General features: G+C 60.9%; 1 protein-coding gene across 2 annotated transcripts in view; it reads left to right on the top strand.

The window, feature by feature from the left end:
* Positions 1 to 11,388, top strand: part of LOC100619047 (NADPH--cytochrome P450 reductase) — a 65,326-nt gene extending 53,938 nt beyond the window's left edge. For both annotated transcript variants that reach the window (XM_056819785.1, XM_056819784.1), the window contains exons 7-16: positions 1,347 to 1,436; positions 4,067 to 4,165; positions 6,543 to 6,659; positions 6,736 to 6,854; positions 8,685 to 8,866; positions 8,952 to 9,101; positions 9,510 to 9,780; positions 9,863 to 10,008; positions 10,378 to 10,463; positions 10,554 to 11,388. In XM_056819785.1, coding sequence (XP_056675763.1) covers positions 1,347 to 1,436; positions 4,067 to 4,165; positions 6,543 to 6,659; positions 6,736 to 6,854; positions 8,685 to 8,866; positions 8,952 to 9,101; positions 9,510 to 9,780; positions 9,863 to 10,008; positions 10,378 to 10,463; positions 10,554 to 10,698 — 1,405 coding nt within the window. In that variant the 3' untranslated portion in view covers positions 10,699 to 11,388. The remainder of the gene's footprint in view (positions 1 to 1,346; positions 1,437 to 4,066; positions 4,166 to 6,542; positions 6,660 to 6,735; positions 6,855 to 8,684; positions 8,867 to 8,951; positions 9,102 to 9,509; positions 9,781 to 9,862; positions 10,009 to 10,377; positions 10,464 to 10,553) is intronic.
* Positions 11,389 to 11,480: the final 92 nt, after the last annotated feature.

Genomic DNA, 11,480 nt, shown 5'->3' on the forward strand with positions numbered 1-11,480 from the left:
GACCTCAGAGCCCCTTCTTGGGAGCACTAATGAGCTAGCGTGGGGTACTGGTTCCCATTTGGTCTTCGTAGTGGTCAAAATCTGAGGCCTCCTCCTCAGGTCCCTTGTCTACTGCAGAGGGTTTTCTCCTCTATTGGCTCTGAAACCCCACACTTGAGTGCTGGCTGCCCTTTCCATAAAGGTTCTCCTTTTCACTTTCCCTTTTTCTTGGCCTTCAGAGAGCCAGGGGCTCTGGAGGCCTGAGCATGGCCCTGACTGGGCTTTTTCTTAGGCATGACAGCTTGGCGGAAGTACCTGGGCAGTGTTCTTCCGGCTGGAGAGCCAAAAGCCCTAGAGTGCTTGTCACCCATCAGTCTGTTCTCAGGAGACTTTTCTTCCCCTGCCTCTGTGGCTTATTCTTTAGCTTTTCTTTTTTCTTTTTTTTTAATTTAGACTATTTTCCATGGTTACGTGATTCATGATTCCTCCCTCCCTACTCCTGGACATGACAAGCAATTCCTCTGGGTTATACATGCTGCATTGTTCAAAACCCATTTCCATGTTATTCATATTTTCACTAGATCACATCCCTATCAAACTATGTGATTGAGCAGTTGTTTTTCTTCTGCGTTTCTGCTCCCACAGTTCTTCCTCTGGATGGGGATAGCTTCTTTCTCGCAAATTCCTCTGGATTATCCCGGATTACTGCATTGCTGCTAGTAGAGCAGTCCATTACATTCAATTGTGCCACAATGTATCAGTCTCTGTGTACAACGTTCTCCTGGTGCTGCTCCTTTCACTCTGCATCACTTCTTGGAGGTCGTTCCAGTTCACATGGAATCCCTCCAGTTCTTTATTCCTTCCATCACCATCAGATACCACAATTTGTTCAGCCATTCCCCCAATTGACAGACACCCCCATCATTTTCCAATTTTTGGCCACCACAAAGAGTGGCTATGAATATTTTTGTAAAAGTCTTTTTCCTTATTATCTCTTTGGGGTACAAACCCAGCAGTGGTGTGGCTGGATCAAAGGGCAGGCAGTCTTTTAAAGCCCTTTGGGCATAATTCCAAATTGCCCTCCAGAATGGTTGGATCAATTCACAACTCCACCAGCAATGCATTAGTGTCCAAATTTTGCCACATCCCCTCCAACATTTATTACTTTCCTTTGCTGTCATATTAGCTAACCTGCTAGGTGTGAGGTGGCACCTCAGAGTTGTTTTGATTTGCATTTCTTTCACCAGGAGGAATTTAGAACACTTTTTCATGTGCTTATTGATAGTTTTGATTTTTCATCTGAGAACTGCCTATTCAATGTCCCTTTTACCATCTGTTGATTGGGTATATTCTTTGGCTTTTCACAGCTTGGAGGAAGATTTTATCACCTGGAGAGAACAGTTCTGGCCCGCTGTTTGTGAACACTTTGGAGTGGAAGCTACTGGTGAAGAATCCAGGTGAGCATGGGCACCAGAATGGCTGAGTATGGTTAGTTACTACAAAGATGGTAGGAAAGTTAGAGGTGGAGGAGGACTTTGGACAGTTGAGGCTGAACCTTTGTGAGGATGGGTGCCTCTGAAGCCAGCAAAGAAGCCGATCACCCTGTTGGCCACAGGGACACGGGTGCTTCTTTGTCCTTCTTTGATAGAGCATCATGGTCCAGATTCAGATGCCATTGGGCAGAATGGAGACAGGCTGACTGCACTTTGGGCTTCTGCATCCTTCTGGTCCAATAACTCATGCATCTGAGACTGGAACTGGGGATAATAGTTCTGCTCAGCCCAGTATCTGGGTTGAGAGGCCTGTATGCCAGCCTCTTCCTCACTGGTCTGTACTCCTCCTAAAAGATCACAGATATAAACTTATAATGAGCCTTAAAGGAAATCAGGTGGGCTCCCCTGGAAGCCCAAGAATGAAAGAATCTCCCAGAAACGGGTCCAATCCTGGATTCTAGTCTCATCCCGTTTTTCCCATGTCCCATCAACTCCAGATCCCATGTGGAAGAGCTGTTATCATTTCTAGGAAGTCCTTCCTTTTCTCAGCCAGACCCTGCCTCCACCGTGGCCAAACCTGAGAGTTGTGGAGAGAATTTTTGGTGTTTGACAGGAGGGAGCTCTCTTCTCTTCCAAACAGTGCTAATTCCTTCGATTGTCCCTCATTAAGACCCTGGTCGTTCCATTCTGGCCATCTTCTGCCTGATGCTCTCCAGTTTGCTGTCCGTTCTTCAGATGACGTTCCCAGAACACGGTTGATGTTCTCTGGCAGTACAACATAGAGGGGGCTGTTGGGGTTAGTTTTAGACCCGGTGGTCCCAGGGGTCCCCTGTGAGGGATACACTCCTAGAACCGTGAGGGGGCATGGATTCACACTGGGCTCAAACCTCCTCCACAGAAACCAGAGGAAGCCAGCTTTCCCCTGATCTCGATTTCTGAAGTTGATTTTTTCAGATCTGTGCATGACACTAGATGTGACTCTGTTACGTGATTCTCTTTTTAGTTTGGGGCTACTCTTAGCATTTGCAAGAATTTTGTTTTATGTTGTATCATCCAGCGTGGTAGTTCTTCCTCCCATTTGTCTTCTGAAAATGTGTGCATTCCACCCTCGGGAAAGATCCTGAGCTGGACGTTGCCAAGGGAACACCCCTGGGGCCCTCCTTCAAGACAGCTTCTTTCCACACCCCCTCACTGTTACAGTCCCCAAGACTCTCTTTGGGCCACCAGGACACAACGGTTGCAGTCCGGACAGCCTGTGCCTAAGGCCTTTCCCAGCCTCTTAGACCATGACTGCATCTGTCTGTTTTGGAGTGTGTGACTTTCTAGGAGGAGGGCTTTCCAGGCCACTGACCACCGCCTTTCTCTGGGAGGCCTGACTGGGAAGGAGCTTTCTTTGCCCTGGTTATAATGAAGTGGGCGAAGGGCCTGGATACGGCCCATCCTCCAGCTCTGCCAGCTCACGGGCCTTCCCCTCCAGGGCATCACTGGTCATCCTCCACCTCCGCTTTTGTCATCTCCTTCTCTGTGGAACGGCTTCCCGGTTTAGCCACACGCTCCCTGGCACACGTTCACTCACCTGCCTGAGAGGCAGCAGGCGGGTGGGAAGACGACCGGGGTTCGGAGCGGCCTCGCCCTTGATGCCCGATCTTTAGGACACGCTTCACATCGCTCTTTTCCGGAATGAGCAGTCGTTCTGGCGACCACTGAGCTCCCTGCTTCAGAACGCAGCAGCCCTCCCCCTCCCGTTCTCCTTCCCCCCAAGCTTTGTTAAGACCTTTTGTTTTGAATCCTGCCCCACCCCCAAGGTCAGGCTAGCTTGGTAACAAGAGAAGAAACAATTCGGACCGGTCAGGGCACACGGTGTGCGCCGCGCTGAGTGTCCATCTTTGGCCCATTTCCTCTCGGTTCCCCATAATCTGACGTGGTCCCCCTTGTGGTTGCCGCTGCGTTTGTTGTCTCCGCGGCCCCGCTTTCCTCCGCCTTGCGGCCCATGAGTCTGAACTGGGCCTAGTCTTCCTTCCTGACGGCCGGTATCCGAGGACCACCATGATTCGGACACGCTCAAGCCCTTCCCTTCCCTTCTGTACTTACTCAGGGCAGCTGTGTGGGTCAAAGGGCACGGAACGTTGAGCCACATTGGCAAGTTGGCGTCCTTCTAAGTTGCTTTTCAGAATGACCGAGTCGGTGAGGAGTGGCGCGCCCAGCTTTGTGCAGCCCCGGAATGGTGGCCGCTGTGGCTTGGGTTAGCTGCCAACGCATGGGTGGGACGTGAAGCCTGCCCTCTTTTCCTCCGCTTTCCTTGATTTTTGTGACTCGGCATTTTTGGTGGAGTTACTAATCACTCGCCACTTCTCTTCCCTTTTCCTTTACGTTTAGCGGCACCTGACCTTTGAAGGAGGCTGCCTCTTGTGCCTTCCACCTGGGCTCGCTGATTCCTTAAGGCATCGCCCTCAGCTTTGTGCTTACTTGTGTTCTTCTCTGGAGGCTCGTCTTCCTCCTGGAGTGGATCCCAAGCCCCCGTGGGGCCCCCACCTTCTCTTCCGTCCTGGTCTCCCCTCGATGGGCCCCTCGCTCACTCTCGTTCCCCTTTCCAGCATTCGTCAGTATGAGCTGGTGGTGCACACCGACGAGAACATGAACAAAGTGTACACCGGGGAGATGGGCCGCCTAAAGAGCTACGAGAACCAGAAGCCGTAAGTGAGGGCCGGGGAACAACCCGCCTCCGGGACCTGGCCTGCCCTGGGTGGACGGGAGAGACATGGGGAGGGGGGGAGAGGAAGAGAGGGAGGGGGAGGGGGAGAGAGACGCAGAGGGGGAGGGGGAGAGGGAGGGAGGGGGAGAGATATAGGGAGAGAGATGCAGAGGGGGAGGGGGAGAGGGAGGGGAAGGAGAGACAGTGAGGGGGAGGGGGAGAGAGGGAGGGGGAGAGAGACAGTGAAGGGGAGAGAGACACAGAGGGGGAGAGGGAGGGGAAGGAGAGACAGTGAAGGGGATGGGGAGAGAGATAGGGAGAGAGGGAGGGGGAGAGAGACACAGAGGGGGAAGGGGAGAGGGATAGGGAGAGAGGGAGGGGGAGAGAGATGGGGAGGGGGGAGAGGAAGAGAGGGAGGGGGGAGGGGGAGAGAGATGCAGAGGGGGAGGGGGAGAGGGAGGGAGGGGGAGAGAGATAGGGAGAGAGGGAGGGGGAGAGAGACAGGGGGAGGGGGAGAGAGATGGGAGAGAGACACAGAGGGGGAGGGGGAGACACATGGGGGAGAGGGAGGGGAAGGAGAGACAGTGAGGGGGAGAGAGACAGGGGGAGGGGGAGAGAGATGGGAGAGAGACACAGAGGGGGAGGGGGAGACACATGGGGGGAGAGGGAGGGGAGGAGAGACAGTGAGGGGGAGAGAGACACAGAGAGACAGGGGGAGTGGGAGAGAGACAGTGAAGGGGAGAGAGACACAGAGGGGGAGGGGGAGAGGGAGGGGAAGGAGAGACAGTGAGGGGGAGGGGGAGAGAGATAGGGAGAGAGGGAGGGGGAGAGACGCAGAAGGGGAGGGGGAGACACATGAGGGAGAGGGAGGGGAAGGAGAGACGGGGAGGGGGAGAGAGATGGGGGAGAGACAGTGAGGGGGAGAGACATGGGGGAGAGAGATAGGGAGAGAGGGAGGGGGAAGGAGAGATGAGGGGGGGAGAGGGAGGTCAGAGAAAGAGGGGAGGGGAAGGAGAGACAGTGAGGGGGAGAGAGAAGAAGAGGGGGGAAGGGAAGGAGGGAGAGGGAGGAGTGTAAGACAGCCTATTTTTGCATTGAAACACTTTGAGCTTCTGCCTTTGGACATCATCACCATTTGTCCATACGTGACTTTGGAAGAATGCAAAGCACGTGCCCAGAATTCCTCTTTAGTCCTGCTTTGTTGGGAGGCAGCAGGGGCTGCAGGGAAGGACGCCCATCAGATAGCTGGAGACCAAGAGTGACGCATGGAAGGATCTGTTTATCCGGGTTCAGGGCGCCTGACCCCGCGCCCCTGAGTCACGTGTCCCGCCTTCCTCGCTCAAGCCTCTTTCCTGGTTCAGGGTCCCATCGATAGCAGTGCCGGGTGTGAGGTCAGGACAGGTAGGGGAGGTAGCGCTGATAGTGGAGGCAAAGTTCTCTGTCAGGGGAGTTGAATTGCTAATCAAGGGTTCGTTGGTTAAAAATCCACCAGGTCTTGGACTCGGTGCCCTCTCTGGGGAGCACACTGCCCTGCCCTCCTTGTCCTGGGCTCACCTTTGGGGTGTTTTCTGGGCCCCAAAGAACCCTCGCACCGCCCCCGCCTGCCACCCCCAAACCAGCCCGGGCAGCCCAGTTCAGAGCTTGGAGAGACCCTTTCCCTCCCTCGCTGTCACCAATCACGGCCTCGTGGTTGTGGCCCGTCTAGTCCTCACGCAGGCTCAGGGTGGAAGCCCCGCGGCTATTCTTTTAGCCCCCCCCTTCTCTCGTAGTGTCACCTCTAAGACAAGGAGCGCTAAGGACCGGGGGATCCCGACCGAGCCCCTTGCCCAGGATCACACAGAGGCTACATTTGAACCCAGGACTCTTGCCTCCAGGCCGGGTTCCCTCTCCTTGAGCCTCTATTTGACTTTGAGAACGTCTCTCTGCGCAGTAGATTCTCCCCGTAGACGAAAAGGGAATTCTTGGGCGATTCCCTCTTTGGGGATAGGCAGAATCCCCTGCCCTGAGGGAAGGAGAAAAGGGAGAGGAAGGAAGGGAGGGTTTACGAGCCTGGCTTGTGCAAGGGCCGGGCCAAGCTCCCCCGGAGGCGCCCGGCTTGGCCCTGGGTCCCGCCCAAGCCCTGGAGGCTGGAGATGGCGGACCTCGGCCTCTCGGCCTCCGGGCCCGGCAGACGCTGCCGCCTCGCTGCCCCGGCCAAGAAGACTTCCCTTGGAGGACTTGTTTCCCCATTTGTTCCACGTCCCGCAGAGGGCGGTTGGGAGGCGACGCCGCGCCCCGACTGGGCCTGTGCCGGGGAGAGCCCGGGGCCCGGCGGGTGCCCTCCCGGGCGCTGCGCTTCGGCAGTCCCCGGAGCCGATCACGTGCCCCCTTTCTCGCAGGCCGTTTGACGCCAAGAATCCGTTCCTGGCCAACGTGACCGCCAACCGGAAGTTGAACCAGGGAGGAGAGCGCCACCTCATGCACCTGGAGCTGGACATCTCCAACTCCAAGATCAGGTAGGAGGGCCGCCCTCCCTCCCGCTGCCAGCCCCTCCCGGCCCCCGCCGCCCCTCACTGGCCCGTGCCCCTGCAGGTACGAGTCTGGCGACCACGTGGCGGTGTACCCGGCCAACGACGCCTCGCTCGTCACCCAGCTCGGGGAGATCCTGGGCGCCGACCTGGACGTGGTCATGTCTCTGAACAACCTGGACGGTGAGTCCGGCCCTCCGGAGCCTTCCGGGTCGTGGGGACGGCTGGGAGGGAGAGCGCCGGCCCAGGGGAGGCCGCCCGAGCCCCTTCTCCAATGCACGGAGAGCCCACGCCAAAAGGAGCCCCTCCCGGTGCCCCCCGGAGCGCACGTAGGCGAGACTCACGGCCGGGGGGCGCGCCTGGCCGCGGGGGGCTTCCAGGAAGGAGAGGCGAGAAGGGGCGGCCTGCCGGGAACGGGGACCGTCTGTGCACTCGTGGAGGTTGGACGTGTCAGACGAGAGGCCGGCTTGGCTGGGGGAAGAGGCAGAAGGAGAGACGGGGGGAGGGACAGACAGAGGGAGAGAGAAGAGCAGGAGGGAGGAGAGAAAGGAGGGAGAATGACAGAGGAGGGAAGGAGAGAAAAAGTGTGTGTGTGTGTGCGCATGCATGTGCATGCGTGTGTGCATGATGTGTGCGTGGGTGTGTGTGCATGTATGTGTGTACATGCATGTGCATGTGGGTGTGTGCTTGCATGGGTGCACATGCGTGTGCGCGTGGGTGTGCTTGCGTGGGTGTGCGCGTGGGTGCTGGGGGGCTGAGTCAGGAGGGTCACAGAGAGGCTGGCCTGAAGGCACGCAGGGCTTTATGCCCGACTAAGATGTTCTCCAGGCAGTAGCAGCTCCTGCAGTGGGCCAGGTGGGGAGCGAGCAGCATCCCTGCGGGGAGAAGCTCTTCTCGGCCCTGCGGCCGCCCCGGGGCGCAGCGCAGAGCATCGGTCAGAACAGACCCGAGTGGCCGCAGGCCCCTCTGCGGGCCGTGAGCCTCTCGCGGCCTCCGTTTCCCCCATCAGAAGTCGGGGGTTGGCCGGCCTCGGGGGGCTCGGTGGGTCCTCCGTGCCGCCCGCCATGGTGTGCTCAATGACCGGGTCAGCCCCAGCCCGATGGCCGGCAGGAGCTTCCCTCTGCGGCCTTTTCTCACAACCTCCTTTCCTGCCCTGCCGGGCCGTGGCCTGCCTCGTGCCCTGGTTCTGGGCCACCCAGACAGGCGTGCAGCCGGCTTCGGAGGGGAGCCTGAGCGGCTCGGGGTGTGGGGCAGGGCTGGCTGGGGCTGCTCGGGGCTCTCGCGGAGGATGGCGAGGCCGGGGAAGGGGGGAGGCCCGGCCTCCTCTTGGGGCCATCTAGGCCAGGAGCAGCAACTAATCGTCATGCGCAGCGTCTGGGCCGCTTCTTAGGCGTGCGAGCCCCTGTGAGTGTGAGTGAGCGTGAGTGTGCTGTTCCGGGGAGGGCGCTGGCCTCGGTTTGCACACGAGGACACCAGCTTCCGGGAGGTGACCTGCCGTCGCCACCCACTTAGCTCAGAGACGGGAATTCGTGCCTCGGGAGGATGCTCGGGGCGGGCGGGTGGCCGCCGCTCCTAACGTTCGCCCGTCCCGGCCGGCCGGAGGCGCTGCAGCGCTGCGGCTCTCGGGGGCCCCGAGCGGCCTTCGCGCCCGGCTTCGTCCTCTGCTCTGCTGAATCCCAGCAGCCGAGAAGGCCGGGCTTGGCGCCTCCCTTGACCGTTGGCTCATTGAAGGACGGTCCTCGGCGTCGCGTCACCCTTTGGGGTTTGCTCTGAGGCCCGGCGCCCGCAGGCAGGAGCCCGGAGGGGGCCTCGGCCAGAAGATGACGTCCAGCCCCTCCTAAGGGGCGGCCAGCCTCGGGCCCCAGGGAGAGGCAGCGGCCTGCGGCCATCCTCCCTCCGGCGCTGGCCCTGGAGCCTCGAGGGGGTCCGGCCGCCCGGGGAGCCTTGGGCGGATCGCGGAGGGGGGAGGCCGCGGAGGGCCCCCGGCAGCTGTCCCGTGTGTCCGCCTTGCAGAGGAGTCCAACAAGAAGCACCCGTTTCCCTGCCCCACCACGTACCGCACGGCACTCACCTACTACCTGGACATCACCAACCCGCCCCGGACCAACGTCCTCTACGAGCTGGCGCAGTACGCCGCCGAGCCGGCCGAGCAGGAGCATCTCCGCAAGATGGCGTCGTCGTCGGGCGAGGGCAAGGTGCGCCCCTCCCCGCCCCCGCCCCCCGCGCTCCCCGGGCGGCCGCCGCCCCTCCTCACGGGGCCCCTCTCTCGCTGCCCCCCAGGAGCTCTACCTGAGCTGGGTCGTGGAAGCCCGGAGGAACATCCTGGCCATCCTGCAGGACTACCCCTCGCTGCGGCCCCCCATCGACCACCTGTGCGAGCTGCTGCCCCGCCTGCAGGCCCGCTACTACTCCATCGCCTCCTCCTCCAAGGTGCGCCGACCCAGGCCTCGAGCTCCTCGGAGGGGCTCCTGAGCCGCATCTTGGGGAGGGGGGCCACGGGGGGGGGGATTGGCCGGGGAGCCAGTCTGAGGCTGGGCCTGGACCGCTGGGTGGCCCAGTGGATAGAGTCAGCCTAGAGACTCCTGGGAAGTCGTGGGTTCCGATGTGGCCCTGTGACCCTGGCCAAGTCACTTCACTGCACCGCCTGCCTCTTCTACCTGTGATCACCAAGTTGTGTTCCCGAGGCAGGGAAGGGTGGGCGCAGAGCGGGGGAGGCGCGGCGCTCGGGGACCCTGCCCAGAGCTGGGGGAGATGGGCTGCGGGGCACCAAGGCCTCGGCCTCCGGGGTCAGGTGAAGGGAGGCCCTGGAGGGCCCTGCTGAGGCCTCTGCGCCCCCAGGTTCACCCCAACTCCATCCACATCTGCGCCGTCGTCGTGGAGTACGAGACCAAGTCCGGCCGCCTCAACAAGGGCGTGGCCACCAACTGGCTGAAGGCCAAGGAGCCGGCCCTGGACAACGGGCACAAGGCCACGGTGCCCATGTTCGTGCGCAAGTCCCAGTTCCGCCTGCCCTTCAAGCCCACAACGCCCGTCATCATGGTGGGCCCCGGCACCGGCATCGCCCCCTTCATGGGCTTCATCCAGGAGCGGGCTTGGCTCAAAGGCCAGGGTAAGGGCCGGCGTCCCCCCTCCCCCTCCCCCGCCCCGGGGCCCCTCGGCCGGGACTCAGGCCCCCCCCTTGGTGCCCCCAGGTAAGGAGGTGGGCGAGACGGTGCTGTACTATGGCTGCCGGCGCGCCGACGAGGACTACTTGTACCGCGAGGAGCTCGCGCAGTTCCACAAGGACGGGGCCCTCTCCCAGCTCCACGTGGCCTTCTCCCGGGAGCAGGAGCACAAGGTGAGGCCCAGCGGGGGGAGGGCAGAGGGGACCCCAACCCCACCCCCCAGCAGGCCCACACGGTGATGCTGGGGAAGGAGAGCAGAGGGAGCCCCCCATACTCCTGGCAGGCCCACACAGTGAAGCTGGGGAAGAAGGGGGGCAGAGGGAGCCCCCCATACTCCTAGCAGGCCCACACAGTGAAGTTGGGGAAGAAGGGGGGCAGAGGGAGCCCCCCATGCTCCTGGCAGGCCCACACAGTGAAGTTGGGGAAGAAGGGGGGCAGAGGGAGCCCCCCATGCTCCTGGCAGGCCCGCATGGTGATGTTGGGGAAGAAGGGGGGCAGAGGAGGGCAAAGGGAGCCCCCCAACCCCACCCTCCCTTCGGCAGATCTACGTGCAGCATCTGATGAAACAGAACAAGGAGCACCTTTGGCGGCTGATCCACGAGGGCAGCGCCCACATCTACGTGTGCGGGTGAGGGGCCGGGCCGGGGCAGTGGGGGGGGGGGAGGGGGCTGGGGCCCGGCCCATCATCTCTGCTCCAACCTCCCTCCGCTCCCCCCAGGGATGCCCGGAACATGGCTCGGGACGTGCAGAACGTGTTCTGCGAGATCGTGGCCGAGTTCGGGGACATGAGCCAGGCCCAGGCCGTGGACTTCATCAAGAAACTGATGGCCAAGGGGCGCTACTCCCTGGACGTGTGGAGCTAGGGCCCGGCCCCCCAGCCCCCCCCAGCCCCCGCCGTTCGAGTAATCAGCCCTTTCCTCATTGCCTTCTCCCTCTCCCTCGGTGGTTTCTGCTCGGCCTGGCCGTGGGGGAGGGAGAGGCCGACTTTCTGTGGTAAGCCGGGCCGGGAGGCGCCCAAGCCCCGGCCAGCGGTCACTTTTTAGGAGGCCTCAGAGCGGCCGTGGGGGCAGCCCGGCGGCTTCTGCCCTCTTGAGGTCACAATTTGCGGTGCGGCCGTGGGGGGGCAGCAGCCTGCCTCCCGCTGGGCCCTCTGCCTCAGCCTGCCTCTTTCAGAAGAGGAGGGATGGATGGGCTCTTCATCCTCGCCAGGGCTCTCCTGTGCCAAAGTGCCCTCTGGCCGGGGAGCCCAGAATCCAGGGCCCTTCGGCCCGTCTCCCTACTGCCAGCAGCCGTCGGAGGCCTCAAACGTCGCTGCTCATCAGGGAGGGGAGGAGAGAGGTCGGGACAACCTCGCACCCAGGGCCTGAACTTCCTGTAGAGGATCCTGGCGTGCGGTGGTCTAGGCCCTCCTCACTCCTCTTCCTGTTGGCATCTGCCTCAGCCAGGAAGCAGGCGGAGCAAAGGGGAACCTGGCTGTGTACCACAGAACGTCCAATGAGTGTAAATAATTTTAAAAGCTCCTTCATCCCTTGGAATAAAACGGTTTTTCTGTAGTTGCCCTCTGCGTAGCTCTTAATTGTGCGAGCAGCTTCCGGGCGCTGCCCGAGACCCCCCCACTACGACATTCAACGTGAAGTGTCCATCT

This window comes from Monodelphis domestica, chromosome 2 (genome assembly GCF_027887165.1).
Source record: "Monodelphis domestica isolate mMonDom1 chromosome 2, mMonDom1.pri, whole genome shotgun sequence".
Lineage (NCBI taxonomy): Eukaryota > Metazoa > Chordata > Mammalia > Didelphimorphia > Didelphidae > Monodelphis > Monodelphis domestica.